Source organism: Lissotriton vulgaris, chromosome 7 (genome assembly GCF_964263255.1).
Source record: "Lissotriton vulgaris chromosome 7, aLisVul1.2, whole genome shotgun sequence".
Taxonomy (NCBI): domain Eukaryota; kingdom Metazoa; phylum Chordata; class Amphibia; order Caudata; family Salamandridae; genus Lissotriton; species Lissotriton vulgaris.
The window spans coordinates 1,459,405,708-1,459,430,732 of record NC_141695.1 but is presented as its reverse complement, the minus strand read 5'-3'; the positions used below and the strand labels follow the sequence as shown (position 1 = coordinate 1,459,430,732).

The following is a 25,025-nucleotide window of genomic DNA, read 5'->3' as shown; positions in this document are numbered from 1 at the left end:
TGTAAGCTCACGCCAACAATCCAAGTGGGCACCGCTACCTCCATCATTAAAATGTCAAACCCGGTTGGGTAGAAAGCATTGTCCGCTCTGCTACCATCTTGCCAATATATACCTGTGGCTGAGGACCCCTCCGTTCCCATCGGTGTCCGTATAACAAACTCGCAGGATCCGTCCAAGTGTGTGTGTGTGTGTATATATGTGTGTGTGTGTGTGTGTATATGTATGTGTGTGTGTGTGTATATATATATATTACCTACTGGCGGTCGCCAGTAGGTATATATAGTTAGGATTTTTTCTCTATGGGACTTTTGAAAATTCTATGGCTAATAACTTTGGCGTTTGTCGACGGAATCGGCTGAAATTTTCAGGAAAATGGCACATTTTGTTTCTGAGCAGCCCCTGAAATTTGGGGGGGTTTCGGCAAGGGGGGGCCGAGAAAAAAGGGGGGTCCCAAAACGCGTTTTCCCATTCATTTTTCCATAGGGCGTATATATATATATATATATATATATATATATAGCTCAATATTCCTTCAAAACCTCCTGTAGGCGAAAAGAAGCGGACCACCACGGCTTACGGTAAGGAATTTTATTGTTCTTTCAACCTCCTTTGACGCGTCTCGAGCATCAAGTGCTCTTGCTCACACGCATATATATATCTCCCCTAAGGATCCTCACCAGCAAATGGGACTTCATCCCCGAACCTAGAGTGACCAGACGGCGCGTTTGCAGAGTGGTGGTGGAAGGGGGCATGACCTGCTATCAGAACTCCGTAATCCTGCTGTATGGGACTTACTGGAGGTAATAGGAGGGGTAGTTTGCCCCGATGGACATCATTTGGGGCCAACTACCCTCCTATTACCTCCAGTAGGTTCCACACATCAGGATTACTCAGAAGTTGTCAAAGGCCACGCCCCCTTTCTCCACCACTCTGCAAATGTGCCTCATGGTGCACTACTAGTTGGGGGATAAAGTCCCCTTGGCTCCAGAGGGGCGTTGGGGGTAAAGAAGCCCTCCTGGTACATTCTGTAAGCCCTACTCAGCAGAATTCCTGAGAACTGGTCGGAAGCCCAGCCCCCTTTCTCCACAACTCTGCAAACGCGATTTGCTAGTTAAACAAACCTTAGAAATTCACTTAAAAAAACAAAGTTTACAGGGACATTATAATTGGGAATTAGCATTTTAAAAAAACTTGGACATTCACTGAAAAAAGGTAAAGGCTTCAGGGATGTTATAGTTAGGAATTAGCATTTTAAAAAGCTTAGAAATTCACCAAAGGTTTCAGGAACGTTCTAGTTAGGCTGAGATTTCACTTGTACAAAACCAGAGAAATTCATCTGTTATAGTTACTTGACACTTGACTCACCCCCCGCAATGCACTGCTTATAACCTCACATATTACATCACTCATGACATGGTCAGTGACATCACTGATAACATTTCAAATGCAACACTGATGACACCATCCAATGAATGAGTGTTTTTAAAAGGTTTGAGTGTTAAATATACATAACAAGGTGTATTGGCGAATCAGTTAGTGTATGAGTGCCTGATTGGATTATTCAGTGTATGCTTGATAACTGTATAAGTGAATAATTAGGCATCTCCTTGAATGCACGGGTGAATGACTTGTTTTGGGAATGTCTGTGTCTGTCAGTTGGTGTTTAAGTGGCTGCATGGGTATGTGATTGGGTATGTATAGCTCAGATTCTGAACTCACATGTTTAAAGGTGCTCTCATATCTGTAGTGAATATAAATTAGGTTCAGTGAAAAAGTATTTGCGTAATTCACACAATTTGCTCAAGCAAGACGTTTGAGCAGTATTATAGATTATTATACAGCAAACACAAGAGATTTTGTGTACAGCTGACCTCCTTAACACCCGTATTTGAAAGTGCTCACATATCTGGTAACAGACAAAACCAGCATTGGCATAGCCAATAGGTCTCGCCTTTGGGACCTTATAAGTGTTTAGCCATGCAACACTTGATGTTGTTGCACCAAGGATATTGTGCTGGATAACTAAACACTTATAAAGTCCCAAAGGTGAGACCTATTGGCTATGCTAATGCACAGAGGCTCCGCTATGATGGGGGCCTCTGCTGCCCCTGCTTCAGTGTGCCCAGGGAGGGGAGGCGCCCCAGTAGCTGTTCCCTTGAGCTGTGACGTCACATGGATGGAAAATTACTTTGGCAACAGATAGTATACTAGCCAAGGTCACGTATGTTCCCGAATTAGATGGTATTGTTTCGGCCATGACGTGCGAGGAAGGGAGGGGGAATGATTGCCGGGGATAGAGGAGGAGAGGAGAAGGGATGAAGGAGAGAAGGATGACGGAGGGAAAACATAGTGCGGGAAAGAGGAGCTGGGAGGGATGCGTCCACTGAGGGGAAGACGAGAAGGCGCAAGTGGGGGACTCAGTGGAGGGGGGGATGGAGCATGAACAGATTGAGGGACCCATGCACAGACTGACAGAGAGAAAGGACCATTGGGGACCTAGAGAGAGAGAGATGCACAAATGTTGAAAGAGAGAGTGGCCACAGCAGGATAATGAAGGAGGCAGGATGGAAACTAAGACTAAGAAAAGTGAGGGGAAGCGGAGGGAGTGAGCGAGAGCGGCAAATCAAGTCCTCCTCTAGCATGGACTTCACAACCATGGTCCAGTGCTCGGAGGCCTACAAAAGTAGAGTGGCAAGGTGCAGAATTGTTCTTCATTTCTAGATGTTTGTCCTGGATCCTACTGCAAGCTCCTGCTGGATGCCACATTTCCAACTTTTTTTGCTTGCCAAGGGATTGATGTAGGCGAGAATAGGTGATACAAAACAAATAGATTGGCTGGGAAGCCTGGGGCAGGCCATCCCAGTGGTATGCCACAGCACTGACTCTGGGAACAATCACTATACAGATGTGGCCACCATTTAATAAGATAACTAGGAGGCAGGACTTGTACCGAAGAACCAAAAAAGAATTCCCATGTATAGAACTTAAAAATATTTATACTTGTTTTTATTAGTTTTAATATTTATTTTTGTATTGTTTTGCTGTTATGTGCACCAAGAAAATTGCTTCTTGCAAAGCCTCTCAACGATAGTCAATTGATGGGACTTCTGTAATGTAATTTCCTGTGATTCCACACTGTATGCAAAATAGAAGGGCCCCATACATTCCCTTTCTGCCAGGGCCCCAAAAGACCTAGGACCGGCCCTGTTTGCACGTTCAATTAGGCTTTTTGTGATACCTGCTTAATGTCTTTCTACAGATCTTGGGCTTCTTTTTTACTTTTACAAACTTTGATCATTAACGTGTACAATCATCCTACTTGGAGATTCTATTGTTCTAGATAAAATATCTCACTACTCTCTTAATATCGTAATACATTTTGACAAATGCAGTATTTTTATTCTTAGAAATGCCTGTTCCATCTGAATTAGCTATTGCTAACAGTCTGCCACAGTCACGGATATAGGTATATTTTAAATTGCCATCAGATAAAGTAACAAAAACTATTTAACATTTTTGTGTAGGACAGCTTCAGAACTATGGTCACGCATAGTGTAAAGTTTGAACGAAACATGTACACATAGAAAGCCGGCTCCTTAATATCTACAAACATATTCAAGAGATTAATTTGGCACACAATCTTTATGCAGAGGAGCGACTGACTGCAATTTATTCACAAGTCACGTCTGATAAAATAATTATTTGGTACAAGCATTCACACAATGGAATGAATGAGTGTTTAAATCCAATCTGTGACTGGTTCACAAAAAACGCTCGGAAAAAGCCTGCAGTTGGGAGTTTCCATACATTTCAATAGACCCAATTCCAGCGGGAGCCTCCCGTTGTTTGAAGTAAAAAAAAAACTTTAATTTTGACTGTCTCCCGCTGAAATTGACTCATGGGAAATATATTCTCTTGATTATTTTTAAAAATCTCTCACTTTCGTCTTGTAAAATGTTGGCATGTATGGAGTTTCAGCAACTTGTGGGCACATCTCATAACACTCCCAGCACTGAACTGCCCAGCACCAATGACTGCAATTCAGATCCCACACCAGGAACTTCCAGAAGACAATGGCAACGTCAGATCATGTACAAGAACGTCACAACTGAGACTGACACTTGCGCTGTCAATCAGCCTAAAGCCCCGCCCTCTGTAAATCCTGTAGCCAATAATCTGCTGGAAGAATACCTATCTGATTCGTTTTTCGTGGGTCTAGAACCGGAAACACTTCTTTGTTGATTTGTTTTATTAGAAATATGTACAGCTTACGGAAGTATTTGGTCACAGCTACCAGCAGGAAGCAGGTGGTGTTTTCACCAGACAGTGAATGTGGGTCTCTTAGTGTAGATTTGCCTTGTGTACTTGACTAAGTGTATTCGTTATGGAAGCTTGGTCATCGAGGTTTTCAATTTAAAAATGGCACAACGATAGGGTGACCAGAATTTCAAAGCCAACAAGCATTGGCCACGCGGCCGTGAAACCGATTGCGTGCTCTGTGGTGGGGAGGGGCGGAGCGAGTCACGCTGTAAGAGTGCCGCAAGGAAAGCCAGATGGCTGCTGCGTGCGTGCTCGCAAGCTTGAGGCCACACAAAAAGTGTTTGGTCGCATTTTTGCATTTTAAAATGCCCACTCACTAAAAGTCTTGCCAGTTAGCGCATGTGTTGGCTCAGGTGAGACCTAAAAAGGACTTCGTGAAATAAAGCATTTGCCTAAGATCACACAGTTTGGCCAAATAGGAAATCAGGACAGATCCCTGATTTTTTTTTTTTTTAACTTGCACGCTGTCCAATTCAGCGAGTAGATGTGTATATTTCTGACATCCAAGGTTAATACTTTGTCATTAAATCTTGTAGGATGAGATTAGAGTATTGGTGACAGACATGTTGTGTGATTAGGAGGGAATAGATCATATTTTTTCCCCTGCATATTCTCATTTTATTAGGACATTCCTATGAAAGTTCACTAAAATAAAGTGCTGCAAAGATGCATTCAAAAAACGCGTCTGCTGCACTTCCTTCATTTGAAAGGGAGAGTAACTGCCCATTTCAGGACTTCTGTAATACAGTTAATGTGAGGTTACCAGTCTGTCTCAGTAGAACATAACTGAATACAGAGTACCTGAACTTCTATATTTCCATGTATTATATGTGCATAATTGATGAACTCTGATGAAGGTATAAACAGATGTCAAGATAGTTATATAATGAACTCTTTGAAGGCCACCCAACATCTTACTGTGACTTAAATATCTCAAAAGCTGCAGAATGAATTTTCATCAAGCCCATAAAAGGAATTCATAGGAATAAAACGCCAATTTCGTGCCCGTTTTTCCATTGTATTCAATGCGTTCGTTTTTCTGGAAATCTGAGCATAGGTTCCTAATTGACGTAAAATTAAGAATATTGTTCTTTAACTCCCCTCCTCCCCCCCCCCCCCCCCCCATCACCCCCATATGGACGGATCCGAAGAAAACAGTAAAACACGCATTCGTTATACTGCCTCTCACTGTTGTAAAACGCCTTAAACAAGCAGTGCAGGACACATGATATGTCTGGATTCGATGCTTATCTGCACTTCTTGTATAGAGCGGTGGAGACCCCTTCACTGAGTGAGTTTCTCCGAATTGCCTCCCATCTCTCTGCCTAGCGAGTTAGCGTAAAAGTCTAGCGCATCAAGCGATCATTCTTTTATTGCTACGTTATCTCATCTTCGTTCGGCCTGACTCAGTCGCAAAATGGTCCACACTTTAGAAAGCGCATTGAAACCAGAAGAACTCGTTTTTAGGGCTCGGCGACGTCACCACTTCGTCAGAAGTGGGGCGGAGCTGCGAGCTCCTATTCTTACGGGGTTCCGACTCGTGCTGGAAAAATTCCTCTGTACGCAAGCTTTTGCAGTGCTTTATTTTACCATCTGCATGGTGATTGGTCCTTGCAGTGGTGTCTTTTTAGTAGTCTTGACGCGGTAGGCCATATATAATTTTTGTCCGCCATTTGTGGCATTTTCTGTGCGGTTATGCGCACGGCAGTCCATTAATTTCAATTAGGAGCTGTCAGGGTGCCTCTGTAATGCAATCCAGATGGTCTGAGCGCGTTGACCATTCTGCATTGCGTTTGTCGGGCGCGCGTTCGTCTGCATCGCAGTTCAAAGTCGAAAATGAATTGTGTGCAGAAGGGTGTGTACTTGTTTAAAATGGGTTTGAGCAGTTAACCTTTTGGATAGCATATCTTTTATAGAAGTATTTGACAATCCTTCTCAAATGTAACAAATACATTTTTTTACTAAGGGGTATTTTACATGTGCTGTTCTTGCTTACGGACGGAAGGATGCGTTTGCTTTTTAATATCGATCACCTATTTTTTTTCTGTCCCTTTCTCCGAGTCGGTTTTTGAATGAAATGATTGGGTACTGCTCTAGCGCCACCTACTTGTTCTACGCCGACAGTTTCAGCGAAGAACAGAAGATGCCACAATTGAAGGAAAGAACTCCCCAGTGTAATAAAAATCATTGCCTGCCGGGCAAATAAGCAATCCCCCAGGAGGCATTTCGGCCTCCATGAGTGGTGATGCACGGTATGCTTCCTGGCGGCAACTTGAAAGCGCTGCTTTGGTTCTAGCCCGCATTAACACATCTGCACACGTGGTCTGTCTGAATTGATCATTTTTGCCAGGGCAGTTTTAAGGTCCCTGTCCGGTTCTGATAAATATCATACAAAAGGTACATATACAGCCGTGAAGTGCTTTGTTTTTGCCTTTCGGATGGTGCCATTTACATTTGCCCAAAGAACCCAGGCGACGTTTCCTTGCTATTAGTTTGGATACACCACATATTTATCCTACAGGTGGCATGTGGCAAAGATGTCAAGGTTTCAGATTGCTCATGTGTGACATTTTCTATGTTTCCAGTGTGTTTATGTGTGACATTTTGATGTGCATGCGTGACTCTCCGAGTGACAGTTTGCAGTGAGCAGAATAAAGCAGTTACTTCCTTGTAGTGAGATGAATTTCGGAAACTAGCTACTTATGTGCAATTTAATGAACGAGAAAAAGCTTCAAAACAGCTGCACTGCTGCTACAAAACCTACACCGACCAAAAGCTGGACATCACTCTGTGTCCAGTCCTGCAATACCAGCAGCAGCTAATATTATGTGAGCATTATAAAATATAAACTTGCATAATATACATATCCAACTCATGTGACTGGCTAGTCTATTTGGATGTCTGCAAAGGCAGCAAATGTACCACGGTCCTTTCATTCTCCTTCTCCACCTTCTGGGTTGGCGCTAGGAGCTCCAATCGTGGGCTCAAGACACCTGGGGGTATATGTACAACAAAATGGTGGAGCGCTTCGCTAGCCTCGTTGGCTTAATGCAGCACTCCACCACTTCACAAATGCAGGGCTGCAATATATTTGCAACGCTATGGTGCAGCCCTTCTTTTCCCCCTGCGCTTGCGCTAAACTTATCAGCCTAGCGCCAACGCAGGCCCCCTTGCACCATAGTGTAAGGGTGCCTGTGTTGAGGGGAAGATTGTTTATGTGATGGAAGGTCTCCCTTTCTGCACATAAACAATCAATGGCAATTTGCTGTTTCCATGTGTGCTGCACAACACAGCACACATGGAAACAGCAAAGACTAGGAGAAATAAAGAATTTCTCCTCATTTTGTCTAAGACTTGGTTTTCCCTGGTCTTAATTCTGGCACTGCCTCCTATTTACATCACACTTGTAAATAGGGGGCAGCGTCAAAATCAATGGGTGTTGCGGTGGAATGCCCACCTCAACACTGATTGCCCTCCCCTTTCACGCTGAGTACAGTGTGAAATGAGGCCCTATTTACAAGACCGCGTTAGGCCACATTAATTGGTTTAACTCTGCCTTGTGAATAAGGCACAGTCTCTATCGCCAACCACAACGGCAGTAAAAGTGACGTGGTGGTGATAGGGGCTTGTAAATATGCCCCCGGGATCAATATCAGGCAGTGTTCTAGCTCCTACGCAGCTCGCAAGCGTTCAGAGGTAAAGGCTGGGAAAATTTCCAATTTCCATGCCTTAAAAGGGAGACGCTGCTCTGCACTGTGATCCAGGCCCCGGTTCCACGAGCCCCAATTTAAGCAGTGAGGTTGATGAGTGGGCTAGCCCAGGTAGAAGCAGCAATAAGATACAACAATCTTTCCTGTTCCCACGGCAACCTCTCCTATATCTCGACCTCTCTCTGCCTTGGCCACAGCAGCAGAGACCGAGCCTGGGCGGGGAGCGCCTTGATCATCACATAGAGTGTAGAGGGGATAACTCATTTCAGTGCAATTTACAATGCCATTATCTCAAACTCAAACAAACCCAAGCCCTAATGCATTCCTAATGCTTGTTTAAGCGATGCCAAAACCGGTTTTGCGGCTACTTCTTTAACATCCCTCTTCTCTACCACGGGGGACAGTAACAAGAAGGCCTGATTGCACTGACTGCATTCCACATCCATTCCACATCGCTCTATTCTGTCAGGCATGAGTTGCTCCTTTGCATATTGCATGACCATGCGGAGGCGGCTGAGTCCAATCTCTGAAATGTTTGGTGTTCTCGTTATCGACCTAGACAGCCTTCACATTATTGAGATGGACCTAACACGTGATGGCCGCAGCAAATGCTTAAATCAATAATTTAGGGTTGTATGACAGAACAACACAGGGAAATACTCTGCATGCCTTTACCACGCATCTATTTACCCCACATTTATTTTAGAACGCATATTCTTTTACAACGTATGCCTTTACCACGCATTGTGTATGTGTGTGTGTGTATGTATATATATATATATATATATATATATATATATATATATATATATATATATATATATATATATATATTATACACAATCTATTTGTGGGGGGAGGCCCCCAGACTTATCTTAGTTGCGTGGTAAAGGCATACATTGTAAAAGCAGATGCATTCTAAAAACATGCGTGGTAAAGGTACCAATTGTTGAAAACCTCGTTATAAAGGCTGTTCCCATTGCATTATAATATGTAAATGCAATATTGCTCCTCAAACTGAGTTATAATTGCTAATACAAGTAATCAAATACAGCTTCTGTTCCAGGGATGTCCCTGCATCATGCCCCCTTTCCAAAAAAATGAATAGTCAATAGTCACGGACTAAAAATAATCATTCTGGACTAATTTGTTACCTACTGATATAGCAACAATCCTAAAATGTTGTACACGTTTGGGTTTCTTGGCATGAAACTCATGGCGGCCCTTAACCTGCAAAAATGAACAGTTTAGGAAGTGACCATGCACAAACCAGCCCTTGAGCTGAGGTGGCAGCACCTATTAAGGAGAAAAGGGAATGTATAGGACTGATTCGGTGAAGTAGTACAATATAAATGAAACGCAATTGATAAAGCATTACTAAAAGCGAATGTAGCTAGTAATGCTTGTATAGCTAGTCAAGAAAAGTAGTGCAGTTCAACAAAACACTGCCCATTTAACTTTGCTTGTTACACAACAAAATGATCTCTTCTAATTGAAAGTCTTGCTTTCTTTCTTGCCCCTTCATCTGCTTGAAAGGTTATCATTTTTTTGTATCCATAGTAACAAATAATACACACTATCCCTTTAGATTTGATCTGATGGCGTTTATTTCAGAAAATCAGTTTATGCAGTGCTCAATTTAAAAATAATAATAATAAAGTGTGTAAAAAAACAGATTTTCTTAGGGGCTGACACTGCCAAATGGTGGGATTGCCGGAGACCAGGGCAGCCTAATCTTTATTCCACGTCATACCTCTTAATTCCACCACTCCACCCGTCCAATCCCTTTCTCCCACTCTTGCAGATTCTTTTCCTCCTCATTTTCTACCTTTTCATTCATTGTTTTTGCTATTTTTATCCTCCTTTTTCCCCTGTTGCTGCCTTTTTATCTCTGCCGCTCGCAGTCAGACTGATGATGGAAAATAAATCCTGGTCTTAAAAAATGGGTGTAACCACTGGTACAAATTAAGCACTGGCTTTAACATATCCTTTTACTAACAAAAGGATTTAGTCACAAGTGTGAGGTTAACAGGAAAATATGCCTACATCAAAGATCTGTTTAGAGGGAGTGGCATGAAAATGACTTAATGAGGTATATCTACTTCATTTACTCTTACATGAAGTGAAGTGAGATCCTGAACTGGCCGGGTAGGTTATCAGCTGGTTCTTTTAAGTACTTGGTACAGAGCCAACCTACACACTGGTCGAACAATGATTGGTTTACATCTCTGCTGTCAAGGGCGGAGTGCAGTTAGTTTTCAGTCTGCAAAGAGATTCCTTCACATGGATCAACCAAAGAGCTTCTTTATCCGCATCGGATGGGTTGTTAATGGTACTCCATCCCTGGGGAGGTTCAATACGCCGTAATGTTTCTCCCACCTTAGCATCCAGCAAGGGTTTGAGACCTGAATTAAATTGATCTGGCTTAGTAGCGCAGTTCAAAGTCGAACAAAACCCAACACGGTCACCTGGTATACACCCTATATTGGAAAGATAGCGATCATCCGAAGTCAGAAGAAATCCTACCCAGAATTATTTATCGTGCTAGGTGTTTCTGTAAGATCATGATCCAACCCATAAAGTTGTAAAATGATATTCACAAAGTTTTTATGATAAAATCAACTTAAGCATTCTCCATCTGACGTTTTGTGTTCTCCCTTTGTAAAAAAGATTATTATTTTTAGACTGGGTGTAAACCACAGCATGACAATTATAGTTTGGACCAGCGTCCTTTTGTTTGAAATAGCAGAGGTGAAGTCGCCTGTGTAATCGGATTACTGTCGAAATACATGTTTATTTAAGCGTACTATTACATGTAGTTAAGTAAAACACATGCAATCACTACCAAGCCGTCAATGCTTTGAGCAGACCACTTGACACAATTGAACAAAACCCTCAATTGCTGGTGAAATTGCCCTTTTTTCTGACCTACAATTTAAAATGTTGACTATTTCGCCCTGTTTGATGGAACGGTGTGCCTTTCTTCAGTATAAACTATTTGGTTTCTCCCTGATATGTGGTGATTTACTGTTGTCCCAAGGGTCTTTCAAAAGCTGTTTTTTATTTTGCAAAAATGCAAATAAGAAAGTCATTTGGCACCTATTTTTGTTAATATTTTAGTGCTTATGTTTACCTACATTTTAGGAAAGAAATAGTAACTGCAGCGATAAATCCGTAAGAAGGTTTAGACGCTCACTCTTAATTCAATAATAACTCCCACCTGTATACTCCTCAGTTTTTAACAAGGGATACCATTTACTAGATCTCAGATTTCTCCGTTTTTAAAAAAGTTTATTGTGAATAGGAAGAGGAATAAAATAAATTGTACACAATTTAGAAAAACAGAATACAGTTACTCATATAATGGGTAAGATTCTCAAATAGGCCTAGGTATGAAATCTAATGTGCCTTACAGGGGACTACTTTTAGATTGTCTGACTACTTTTATATTGTTTGCCCTCCCCTCTATCTGTCTCAGCCCTTTAATTAGCCAGCTTTTAGGATCAAGACAGACACCTACAGATATGAGATTCCTGAACTCCTACACCCATTACTTACAGGTAAAAAATTGGCCTTTTGCATTTGAGGACCGCTCCAGGTCTCCGCCTTGACTTAACTAAAAAGAGTGCTTAGGAGCCCATATGCCTCTTGGCCTGACTGCCTGTGGTAATGTTGACACATGGATATCCATTGTGTTATTACAGTATGCGAGATCCTTTACCTTCTCCTGGGCTGCCTTCCTGTGGCCTTGTTTCCAACCCATGGGCCTCACCACCTTGCTGGAAGCAGTGCAGTTGCAATTAACTAAAGACGCTTCATGTGACATCTCTGATGTATCCCTGAAGGGCCATTAAGGGAGTGAGATGGAGTGGTAGGGTTACATGAAGGAGATATTCCTGAAGTATACATGGCAGTATTCGGCTGTGGTAGGACACAGCCTAGTTTTGGTGCAACAGAAAGCACACAAACTCATCTGTAAAAGTTCTTCCCCTGTCCTCCTCCAATCCCCACCCCTTGCCCCCAAGTTATCCTGCACCTCTTCCTCCTGAATGGTACTGTATGGTCAGTAGATCATTTGCCTGGCCTTCACGGTACTAAGGAAAATCTTTAGGCCCTGATTACAAGTTGGTGAGAATTTTCTGGTCCCTGCTTAAACACCTGTTTGAGCAAGGGTCGGAATTCGGAGTCAGTATTTAATGCATCTGATAATTACCGGGCTTGTTAAATATCTCACCCTTCATTAAATTTCAACCGGTTATATCTGTCAGAATTTAAAAGGGGAAAAGTGTGTAGCATTTATCGTACCATGCAGATTTTGGTGCAGCAAACACAGAAATATGTATTTTATTTCCTCAAAACTCGTGATAGGTGTTATTTATCACACTTGATAAATCAGGTACCCCATGGTTTTGTGTTTCATCACATGTGATAAATATCCCCTTCATGCTCACAAATGCAGAATTAGGGCCTTAATATTTAGAAGTACTAAGGTTCTAATGAAAGGGGAGAGGATTGTACCAGAAAGTGGAAATGTGCCTGGGCACGGACATAATAAAGTTTGAAGTCAAGTGTGGAGTATCCAGCCTCTTCGTAAGGTAATGCGATGGTAACCCACCCACTTCTGGACTGTTTTCCATCCCTTGTCTGACTGATCATGAGTGACCACAACTTAATGAAAAACTGCTTAGTCGGAATGACCAGAAAGTTCAGAAAACGAGTATAAATGCCGCTCGATATGGACAAGGGAGTTTCACCCACTGTTTAGCCTGTTACTCTATTTTAGCTTATGTCGCTCATAGTTATGCTTGAGGAATGCCTCCACATCCTAGCTAATCATCCGGTGCTTAACCGATGTCCCCTTCCACCCTCTCCAGAGGGAAGTCAAGGTTGCATTGTTTGAGTCCCTGAGGCAATGGCAATATGACTGATTTGCCCCAGGTTAATAAAATGCCTGGAAGATCTCCAAACCTTCATAGTCGGTGAAACCGAGCTTGACCCCCTGGGTCTCTGAAGAAGAGCAGCGCATCATCCAAATAAAGTGAGGTGAACAGTAGTGTGATATGAAATCTTAGCCATATTTTGAGTGGTATTGGCAAAGATCGAACCACAGTCGCTCAAGAGGAATGGCAAATAACATAGGGAGAAGTTTTACATGTAGAACTTGCTACAAACATGAGGATATATATCAAGGTATCAGCTCTGGAGGTATTTCCCTTTATATAATACTTCATCTCTGGACAACTCCATTAATGCTGCTTGGCTGGGCTATTTCACTGAACAAGAGGAAAAACACTCTTGCGCACTATACATCTACTAATCTTTGAAGAGTTCGCACCAAGGAAACGGCAAGGTTTCCAATAAAACATATATGATCCCTGATGAAGTTCAAAAAAGTTGTTTGAACGAAACTCGTTGGCTGCATTTTCTCTGTGGCTGGATGTCCTTTGTACAAATAAACATCTTTATATGGATACAAAGTAAAAAAGAAAAAAACATATTTTGAATTATATGTTGACTCCCTATGGACCATAATCCTTTCTGTGTGCACCTTTCGATTTGTCTTTACAAAATAGGTAGAAGGGGGCAGCCCTGCCTAGAATCCCTGTTTGGAATGGATGCAGAATGGGTGCTATTGACTTGAACACGGGTGGTGGACAGCATGCATAGATGCTTAATCCAGCTAAGGAAACAATTGCCCATTCTTAGATGAGTCTCAAACGGAAAGCTCCACTCAGTGAATCAAAGGCTTTAGTAGCATCCAGGAAGACATCCGCTGCATTAAACTGCGACTGTAGCAGGCGGAGGAGTGAAGAGACTGCGCAGATTACATGCATTCTTAATTATCCAAATGCACGATATTCGGTCAAGATTTTGGTTATTGTTTCATTTGTGTTTCTGAGAGAAAGGTTACAGTGTTCACAATCACTGTGTGTTTGGGGATTTTAACTTGTGGTATAGTTTAATTATTATAATTGCTAATGATATCTAATTGTTCCTGGCTGCCCTGTCTCACAGTCTCAGTACGAATAGGTCGTATACAGTTGAGTTGTTAGCTTGGGTTGCGATCCTGCCATTACGAATGTGTTGGTAAAGATAAAGATTACATTCCCGATTTGATGCAGTGTATGTTCCATATAAATCAGGCCTATGTCTAGAAACAACTACATATTTAGTGTTATTGTCCCAAAGTTACCTCAACTTGGGGAGAGGATGAGGTCCGCGGCTAGACTGCCGACTTGGGTGCTGGAAACCAAGGTTCGAGCCTCAGGGTCTCGTCCAATCCTGTGATTCTGGGCACATCACTTAATCTCCCTGTGCCTGAATGTGCCCTGGTGTAATCTAACCAGTGCTCATGTAAAGCTCTCCAATACCTTCGGGTCGAGTTCACGCTATATAAATCTGCATTAAAAAATAAATCCTATTAAAATCACACTGTTGCAGTGCGCCACTTAATCACATACCGGCTAGATTGTAACATGGGAGTAGGTGGAATCCTTGCTGAACTTTCGACCAGTGGGACTCACTTGGGCTTCATTCCAGTCCATGTTTTGCTCACTTTGCCCAAGGTAGGGATCAGCCACATTCAAGTTAGTCTTGTTCCTGCTTCAGTAGCAATTGTCGGGCCAAATGGTGACGTGTCCCTGTGCACTGGAAGGCCCTTTGCAAAGGTTGACTGGGCATCTTGTAGATGCTTATTGTTGTAGTTCGGTGATAAATTCGAACTGACAAAGTGAAATGTTTCCCCAGATAATATTACCATGTGTGAAGATGGCAACAATTAAGTAATACTATCACAGAATGTGCCGCATTACACAGCTTAATGTGCCTTTTCTTGCTACATAATTTAGCTAGCGCTGACACATAATTGGGTCCACCTCTGCCTCATAATTCCAGTAGCCCTGGCTACCGGTAAATACGTTACCACACTTATAACATGCGGTTGGTGTCTCTGCACTGTGCTGGCACTGTTAGCAAGGATAGCTGCAGTTATTGAGCACGCCACACGGTGGCGCTGTAAGATATAATGTTTATAGTTCCTTCGTCTTCAGCATTTTGGTAATTCCTTAACTAACTGTTGGAGTTTCCACATGTCAGCGATGTAATACAGGACTCTGGCAGTGAGCATGTATGTCACATGTAAACATTTTTATATTTCACTTTCAATGCTCTTGCACATGCCCTATGCCGATGTTGTAATATATGATGTTGACATTTACAGTGTACGCAGCATATTGGCCCTGAAAGTATAGATTCCGGTATTTCCCATGGACTCCCCTAGCTGGCACAGCAGAAGGATGACGATAGCTCACGTACACGCCGTATTTTGGCACTGGAAATGGTGACTCTAATAGTTAACATGCATGTAGCAAGCAGCATTGCATAGGTAGTAAAATTAATACATGGAGTGGTCAGGTAGCTCCTCCCCTCCGCAGTCTAGTCTTGATTCCACTTAATGCCTCTTTCTTCCGCCCCCTGCACTTCCGGACACTTTATCTCGCTCTAGCTTGTTCTCTCATCCTTCGTTTTTTCACTGTCACTGCGGTCCTATCTTTCTCCCTCTCTTCCTCTGTCTTGCCCTGGATCAAAGTTTAATGACGATGCATAAGTACCGTTCCCGAAAAATGAATGCAGGTGCCCACTACCTGCGACCACCGGCACAAATAAAGCACTACCCGCGACCACCGGCACAAATAAAGCACTTGCCTGCTAACAGTAGAAGCTGCCATTCTGACAGTTCATGTGGGCCCCACATGTATAGGGCGGGATTCACGTTTTCTTTGTACTGCTACAAGGCATAGGTAGGAGGCACCAGCCACTATGGAAAATTTCTGTCCATGACCCAGCCACCCATTTAGGGTCCTCACCCTTGTTGCCACTCAACGGAAGAAAATATAGATGTACGCCCACTTTAAAAACAAAAGTAGGACCAAACTGAAGGTTGGCAAGTATACGCCATTTCTCCTCCCATCAGGTATGTTGAAAGTATGGAATATTTCATAAGCGAAGATAGTTATTTAAACTAAAAGAAAGAGTTGTGAGGGCCAAGGTAGTGTGGTTTCGCAAGGACCTGGCTGTATCATAATAAATGTAAATCAGTTAAATGCATTGGGCTTTCCACAGAGGCCTATTAACTACCCTAACTTAGTTTTTCCAAACGGAGGTTTAGACCAGCTGACCAGAGGGATGGGTCAGAGGTTAGGTGATGCCTTCAGCTGTCTTAAGGAACACTGATAAACCTGTTGAGCGGCTGAGTCTTTTAGCCTGATATGAAAGGTAAGCCAGAAAGGAGCTGTCTGATAGGTGGCGAGGAGTGTTCATTGCTTAAATTTTAAATGAAAAAGTGGAAGGATCCATACATTTTCTCTGACGGAGGTGCTGCACCCCGCCTGCTGCTGGCTGTGCCCACCGCCACCAATGGTCCCTTCCGTCTCGTTTGCTCCCTTTACTTGATCCAGTTCTTATCTGAATCTCCTACTCCAATGTACTGCGCTACATTGATCCACAAATCAGTTTCAACAACACTATAGAAACACCATCTCTACTTTACATTTTGCAATTTTTTTTCTAATGAGCAGCATGCTTTATTTATGCAGAAATGGACTGATCCAGAGTGCTTTCTTGTCGTGTATGAGCAGCTTGTCCCATGCTGTTGGTTCTTGTATTTTCAATTTGTAATAGAAAACAAACTACAAGTACAATAACCATGTGTCATCATGATAGGCCATGTTTCCCTTGGCTTGGGTTCTAAATATGTCCAACCCGCCAATGCAGGGGCAGGCAACCGGTCCTTCATCACTAAATGAATCAGTAGGTGTTGTGGGGGAGGAAGGACACTACTTTGGAACATGGCGGGGCTCATGCAGCACTGCTGTCTGTGCTATGGTAGCAGCAGCATTCATAACATAAAACAAGCATAGGCAAAGCCAATAGATTACGCCTCTACGAAATCTATTGGTTTTGTTAATGTTTTTTCAACAGGGTACACACCAGCCTTAGCTGCTGCTGTTCAACATGTTTAGAAGTTTTTTTTTATTTTTTTTTTATAAAACTACCGCTTTCAACGATACCCACATCATAGCTTTAAAAAAACAAAACTTTAAGCCATATTCCTCAGCAGACCGTATCTCTGTGCAAGACCAATGCTTGTTATTGAATCCAGTCATAGTTTGGGGTCTATTTTCATTTATGTATTTTTTTTTTAGGAGTTTTCCAAGGCACTCTTGTGTGGCTCTGCTAATTTAATATCAGGAATGGCGAGAAGTAGATGGGTTGTGGTTTTTTTTTTTTTTTGCAGTTTTATATTGCGGGAACTCGATCCAAAGGTATTGCAGCTCTTTATTTACAAGAGAACCAGTTACAATATACTTAGACACATTCCTTTTCAGTAGGCACAGTGAGATTAAGGGATTTGCCTAGAATTACAGGATGTTGCGTCAGCGCAAAGACTCGAGCCTGGCTCCCCACTCAGTCATCAGCTCTGGCCATAACGCCACATCCAGTTAATGAAGCGTAAGTCCCATTCTGATATTCTTTGTCACAGCCCCTAAGAGAATAGATTTCAGTTCTGGACAAGATAGAACATCTGTTTTCAGATTCTTCCTGTAGCACAAACTCGAAAACCCAGGACTGTTCTGCATGGGGAAAACTACAGGTTTGCTGATGAGCAAACACTGCTCTCCCAGTACACGCTACCGCTTATAACACACCCCCTTGCCAAAGCTACTTGCGTCTCGTTCCAAACCGGTTTTGTTACTTCTCGTTGCTCAGATTCCTTTGCAGTTTCCACTCAGAGAGGTAGAAGAAAGCTTGATGTGAGACCGCTCAATGGGTTAATGTGCCTGTAGCGTGGATAGGGCAAACATGAGCCCAAATTTCCAATTTCCAGTTATTTCAACAGAATTTGCTATGTGACTGTGAGACCCCTGCTTTTATAGCATGCATTTTTTCCATTTAGCCACATGGCCTGTCTGACTACAGGTTTGAAATCTATCTGTACAAAGACACTGTTAGACCTGCCTTCTTCTGTTTCAACACAAAGCAGCATTTTTTGCTGTGTTTAAGGACCAGATTCAGATGTAGAGCAAGGAAACCCTATGACATGATGTGTAATGCGGTCTCCATTCTTTCTAATCCCAATAGAAGATTTTATTTCCTCAAAACTCCAGTGAATACAATCGAGCAAGAGTTGGAGATTTTCCAGGCAGCGTACCTACCTTGCTGACAGTTTGAGTACAGGGGGTTTCTAAGAATACCTCGCTAATTCTAGCGATTCACTCAGTGAAACTCTATTATGAAGAGGGTGTGAAGTAGGTAAACCCTATGTTGGAAAGAACATATTTCACAGATACCTACGTCAGGCATTACGTTTTGGGATCCTGAGGTTCCTGATAAATGGCGGAGTGACCTGACAGTGTGGGCACAATTAAAGCGGCAGAAACATGTTGACACCTTTTCAGTAAGGAGGGGTGAAGTTATCCTAATCTTTTCCCATCACCTTCATCCTTCATGATTTTAAACCCAGTCGTATGGCCCAGGAATACAACATTTGAGTGGGGACACATCCGAGCTAGTTTTAACCTTCACTGGCTGCACTTTTCTTTGGTGATCCCAAAATCTTATCGTTTGTATTGTTTCCCCTTCCCTTTTGCTCCACCTCGGGCGTTGGTCTTCTCAGGGGTGTCAGTTAGCAAGCCCAATGATGAAGCATGGGATAACATTGTGGGGGTCTACCCAGCGGTCAGAGGGACCAATGATGAAGCATGTCACAATGTTGTGATTGAGGGCAGTTCTTTTTTTTCCTCACTGAGCACGTGCCACCTTCAATCTATACTTTCCTACTCTTTTCTGTGTGTTATATTATAATTTAGTAGACAGCTTGTGAGAACTGGTCTAAAGTGCAGTCTTACTTTACTTAACAAAAAAGGCTGTGTGTCGCAGAATGAAGACCAATGCACGCGTTGAATTCTGCTAATCCTTGGTGGTTTTTAGGATGTCCATACAACTATGTGGAGAAGTGTGGCTCACTGGTTAGAGGAGGCAGACCTGGAAGCAGAGGTCAGCCTGGGACCAGGGTTCAATTCCCGGCTCAGCGGGGTCTTGAGTCCTAAAATGTCCATGGACTCGACAATTCTCGCTCCGGTGCCTACTCGATTCATGGGTTCACACTCTGCGACTCTGGGCAATAGCTTGCTTAATCTCCACAACGGCCCCTCGCGGTGGGATGCCTGGCTTTCACCTTGCGGATACCCTGCCAGGGTTATCTCACAGGGGGAATACCAGGACGGGTTCCCTAAGCAAGCGCTTAGAAACCGCTCGGTGATTTGCGCTATATAAATTCCTGTACATTTACATTTACATTTACATTTACATTTATGTCTGATAAACACTTTGAAGGTGCTAAAGGTAGTGTTTGTATAATATATATAAAAAATGTGGCCAAATTACGTCAATTGTGAACAATGCAAGCGTCATACAAAAACAAGATGGCTGGTGTTGTTTTGGAACGCATAAAGGGAATGCATTATAATTGTGCATTCCAAAGGAGCGCCAGACATTTTATATGCGGATCTCGTGGGGAGAGGATGTGATGTAAGGGCTAGAGTGGCCGGCCTTGAAGCTGTGGAACCGGGTTCGAGACTCGATGGGAAGTTCAACATGGGGAGTGGAAAATCGGAACATATAATCGTACGGAGTGTGGGTATTAAATTAAAGAAGAATGTAAAAAGTATTCCAAAAGAAGGTATATATACTGTAAAAGGCAGAGCTACACAAATAACATACAGCCGATAAACCCACTTAATCACAAAAAAGCAGAACAATGAAAGACCGAGGAAAAGTTCAAAAGGAGTACACGGTCCAAGCCCACAGATAAGAAAACACACAAAGACTAACACAACAGGAAATAGCATGCTGTAACCAGCAGTAAGTAAGGAAAGCAGAGTGACAAGCATATATTATCAAATGGAAAGTAAGGGCAGGCTGTAAGTCCCTTTTTAAAGAGTTTTGATTTCATTACAAAAGATTTCATGAAGGCGAAACCCAACAATGGAGGGTGGCGGATCACTTTCAGGTAGTAGTGCTTCCTTTTCAACAAAAGGTAAAACTCTTTGGCCACTGCCCAGTTGGCACAGTCCTGAATGGAAGCATCTCAACTGAGTTCTTTAAAATGAGTTCCGGTGCTGAGTCCTGACAAACATCTGCTCAGATTGAGGCCCTGTAGTGCTTGTAAATGGAGGCCATTCTTTAGAAATTGTGATGCCAGAGAGCTAGAGAGATACGATGTGCCTTCTGGCAAATGTACCATAGTTGTGTTAAGGGCTGATACTGAAAGTGGAAAATATAGGCACTGACTGATTCAAAAAGTGGAGGGGAAAATGGGGGCATTAGGCAGTCATTAATTAAGAGTAGGTCCACCATGCCAAGAGTAATTCATTGCATGTGAGGTATTAAAGGTCAGTGCACAAAAGAAGTATCTTGAGTTTACCATTTCTTAAGACCTGAGATAGGCCCATTCACAAAGAACCATGAAACAGCCAGAAATTCACACATCAAAGGTGTCCTCTTCTAATGCGTCTAGATTTCTGTAATTTAGGGGATTCACCAAACCTCTAGGACAATGCATGGAAATGTTTGCAAGTTGCAGATTTTCATACTAAATTCTGCTACCGTAAACGGCGGATTGCCAGCAGATGAACAATCCACAGGATTAAGTATGACAGAAATGTGAATTTGCACTTCAAACAAATGATTTTTTTCCTACCTGGAAAGCGATTTTCTTGGAGCAGAAATTCCCTCCCTTAGGCGCTCCTATTTAGTGGGGGGATTTTGGTTGTTTTAATACCCAGTTTGCCGAGTTGTAAATTTTAACCGATTTTAATTAAAAAAATATATTGGGAAGATTTGTAAACATTCATATCTACAGCTTGGTCTATGTTCGCTACCTTCCCAAATGCCAGCTACTGTCTTTCGCACTGGAATGCCAATGTTCCCATCAATAATCTTGAATTTTAAGACTGGGGAAAATCTGAGAGTTACGTTTTTTAAACAGTTGTGCGTTTCATGCATGTGTGTAAATGTGTGGTGGTTAGTTGTGGCACTGTACACGGGGATCAGAGCACTGCCCGGGCCCAAGGTTCAGTGACCCTACATGAACCCTGGATTTGTGCCTCCACTGCGCATGAATTGCACTTGCTGCCATGAATCCTCCCCATTTCCAAGAAATACTAGCACTCCGCATGTACCTGTGGTGCTAGGCGTGAACATATCTCACAGGTTCTGGAGTAATGTAGACCAAGTCTTCTTCGCAGCACCAGTGCCCAACATCTGCCAGTCTTCCTGTCTTCCCAGTCCCACCTTGCACTGCTCTGGCAGGGCCCATTGTGACTGGTTTAGGGGCGAGAAGTGTTGATTGCTGTTGTTTCTGTCTACTACTCTGTATCAGTTCTGGATCAGTAGTTAGTTGCCGAATGACACCGTAGGCCAGTGGTCTTCAAACGTTTTAATGCTGCACTCCATTCTCGTGTAAAAAAAAAAAAAAAGAAAAATCCGGATCCCCATAATGACAGACATATTTTTCCTCAATTAGTCCATACAATATGCATCTCTAAACACACTTAATAGTTCAATTATTGGATTTATGCTCAGTTATCCATTTTAAAAATTCTATCATATGCATGATTTAAACATACTATGTAAAAACTGTGCTCCCTAAAGTGTTAAAGTATCCCAAGAGTGAGTCTCTTTCACAAATGATGTGATGGGGCTTCGGGGGTTATTTAGACCTCCCATCACTCCCATACACTACTACTCCCAGTTAGGATCTGAGTGAGATGTTATGATGGCACAATATGGAGTTGCTCACAGGCAATCTTTTTGATTCTCTAAAAACACAGCACTGTCTTCAGCATGATGCTCCTCATAGCCTGTGCCTGCCCTCCCCCTTCCCACGTGATCACATCAGGGTGCCCACCCCGTAATTTGAAGACATCCGGCTAAGGCAGTGTCAAGCACCAAGGCAATTTATCATGGTGAATACAAGTTCTCTCCATTCACACATGATTATCACCTCTGACACCCAACACTGGGTGACTATCAGAGTCTTAACTCAGGAGGGTAAATGATGTCTGCCTGGGTCAGTTGATGGGATACATTTCTTTTGATTTTGATTCTAATAAAGTATTTTGAGTGAGTGCGGGATGACAAAAATGTAGTTGATGATCACCGAATATCATTCGAAATGGTTCCTAAAACAAATACAAACTATAATAAAATTCTCTTTAATTTTTCTTTTTAAAAAAACGATCCGCCTGCCACAGGTCATCTGGGCCCATACGCTAATGTTATATTAGAAGAGTTTTAATGCTGGTTGATGTTTGATCCTTTTCGGGAACAAACGTAGGGGACATGTAATTGCTAAAACACTAAAGATCAGCCTACTAAAAAAATATTGGTGCTTACCCATCCCATAATGAGAATTACAGCTCTCTGGAGAAGCGCTTCAAATGTCCTGTTAAAAGCTATGCAATCCCAAAGAGAAGTACCAGTGCTGTCCCATTAACATTATACTACAGGCCCAGAGAAGTGTCACCACTATTGACTATGAATATAGCAGCTAGCTGAAAGTTGCTGGTGATAGAAGTGTGGAATTATGGTACGCTACAATTGTCAATGGGAATAGGAGTTCCGCTGTGCAGTCGCTCATTTCTTTTCAGTTTATTTCTGTACGAGCAAATTATTTTTCATCATAAGAAATCCATTCTGCTTCGTTCCCCATCCCTCCCTAGAAAGGGGGTTTACTCCAGCCCTCTGCTGAAGAAAATTTCTAATCCGAAAGGATCAAAGAGGAGTTTGTCAATATCCACAAAAATAAAATTGTGTGACCTTCACAAACTCTCAACACACCTTTAGTTTACTACTCTGTAATTGTATAGAGTCATGGCCCAAATTTACCCAGTGAAAATTAATTTGCACCTGCTTGGTATCCTGTATCTCTGACCAGTGTAATTGAAATTATTTTCAGCCATAAATGTAGTTTTATAACCAAAAAGGGTTTAGAAAAAGGTTCCGTATGAAGATATAGCTACAAAAGGGGAGTGGTCTAGCTAAAGAAGATAGAGTTGATAACCTTCACAAAGGGGAACTATTTCTTTATTGCTATTTTAGGGATGACCAATAACATAGCCCTGTTGAAAAACTTCCCTTTGTTGTTTTTTTGTTTTTTTTTGTGGGCGTCAGCGGTTGGTTAGGCAACTTTTTTAGTTTTTTTTAAAAATTATAAATATTAGAGCTTGCATAGGCTGAGTAATATTTAATAGCAAAACTAGAAATAAGTGGTAAGACTTTGTTATCCAAATGAAAACCATCACAGCACTTTTTAAGAATGTTTTAGAACTGCTGTCTGATGTAGAGTGTGGTGGTATTGGAAAATCCACCAATTTCTGAAGGAAATGTTAATGGTGGCAGCTAATCCACTGGCTAAATTTCCTGCTCCACTGTACTAGCCGTGTGGTAAAGGACATTTAGGGGCCCAGTAGGATGGTGGGCGGATCGCCCCCACCGGGCTGGCGGTAGTCACCGCCGGCCCTGCGGGGGCGATCCGCCCGCCATATTATGATGGCTGGGGGATCCGAGGCGGACGGAAAGACCGCCCGCTGCTTTGTCGACCGGCGGAAAACAAGGTTCATATGGTGGTGATGTCTGCAAGACACCGCCATCCATATTACAATGCCTGCGGCGATGTGCCTTTCCATGGCATTGTCGCCATGGAAAGGCATGTGGTCTTTGCCTGCGGGGGCCCATAGCGGGCCCCCAGGATGTTGGGGGCGTGGGGGTGCACATGGGGGGTTATCTATGGTATTCCCCTCCATTTGCATGCACAAGGTGGCAGGCACCACGCAGTGCCGGTCACATTGTGCATGCAAATGCACAACATGCATTCCCAGCATTGTGGCGGGCGGTGCTCTGAGCACCGCCTGCCACAATGCTGGTAATAGGTTTTGCCATTGCCACAGTGGCGGTGGCATCCTAATGTCAGATGCGGGACTGCCTCACCCCTTGCGGACGGTCTCGCATTCCGTTACAGTGGCGGGAGGATTTTGTCCGCCCTCCATGGTAATAGGCCCCTAAGTTGGCTGAACCGGTTTCTAGATTTAGCATTTGCTCTTGAAGTTTGTGGAATTTTCTATGTCACTATTCTCTATTTTACTATTTTTATTCTATTTTTACTAATATTACACCAATATAAATGAGGCCTGCCAATGCCAGGTATTAAAAATGCTGCATAAGTCTCCCTTGACACCCTTTATCTTTTCTCTCCTGTAGTCCCAGACGTTGTCCTTGCAAAATGAGCCAGACTCTTCGGAGGAACTCCCTGGAATCTCCTTCGTCGGACTGCTCGAGCTCTTGCGCTGATCCTCTTGACACATTATCCATGGACGACTTCTGGACCGAGGTGGAGAACATCAACCAGAGCAGCGACTCCGACCCTGAGGATGGCAGCTCCATGGACCCCAAAACTCCTGAAGGTGAGCTTTTAGGAAAGTTGCATCTTATGCTGTTTAGTTGTATTCTCTTCCTACTTGGACGTTCTGCCACTGTTTATAGCCTGTAAGTCTGATGATGCAAGTCAGTGCCACTTCCAGTCTTCTGTTTTTTTTTTTTTTAATAGTATAAACCTTGCAGTTGGTTTTGATCCACAATCCAGCATTTACTCCATGCCTTCGTCAAACGCTCAATGCAACGTGTTTCTCTTCAGATATGTTGTGCAGTCTTTTATTCAGATTTACAGCAGCAACTCTCAACAGGTCAAAAATGTCACTTCGAGAGCCAAAGTGATTGCTATGTCCCTGACCACAGGTGCTCTGCAATCTCTTAGAGGAAGTCATAATTACATACCTCTCGCAGATCAGAGCTCGTGCTGATATCTGAACAGAAACTGACACTTGTCCCATTACCGAACCGGTCAGACCATACACTGCTATCTGAAAAGAATGTTCC

At 42.8% G+C, this 25,025-nt stretch overlaps 1 protein-coding gene across 4 annotated transcripts in view; it reads left to right on the top strand.

Moving 5' to 3' along the window:
* The window catches only part of ARHGAP40 (Rho GTPase activating protein 40), a 475,540-nt gene that overhangs the window by 316,732 nt on the left and 133,783 nt on the right, over positions 1-25,025 (top strand). For all 4 annotated transcript variants that reach the window (XM_086932262.1, XM_086932263.1, XM_086932260.1 and 1 more), the window contains one exon: positions 24,351-24,553. In XM_086932262.1, coding sequence (XP_086788388.1) covers positions 24,373-24,553 — 181 coding nt within the window. In that variant the 5' untranslated portion in view covers positions 24,351-24,372. The remainder of the gene's footprint in view (positions 1-24,350; positions 24,554-25,025) is intronic.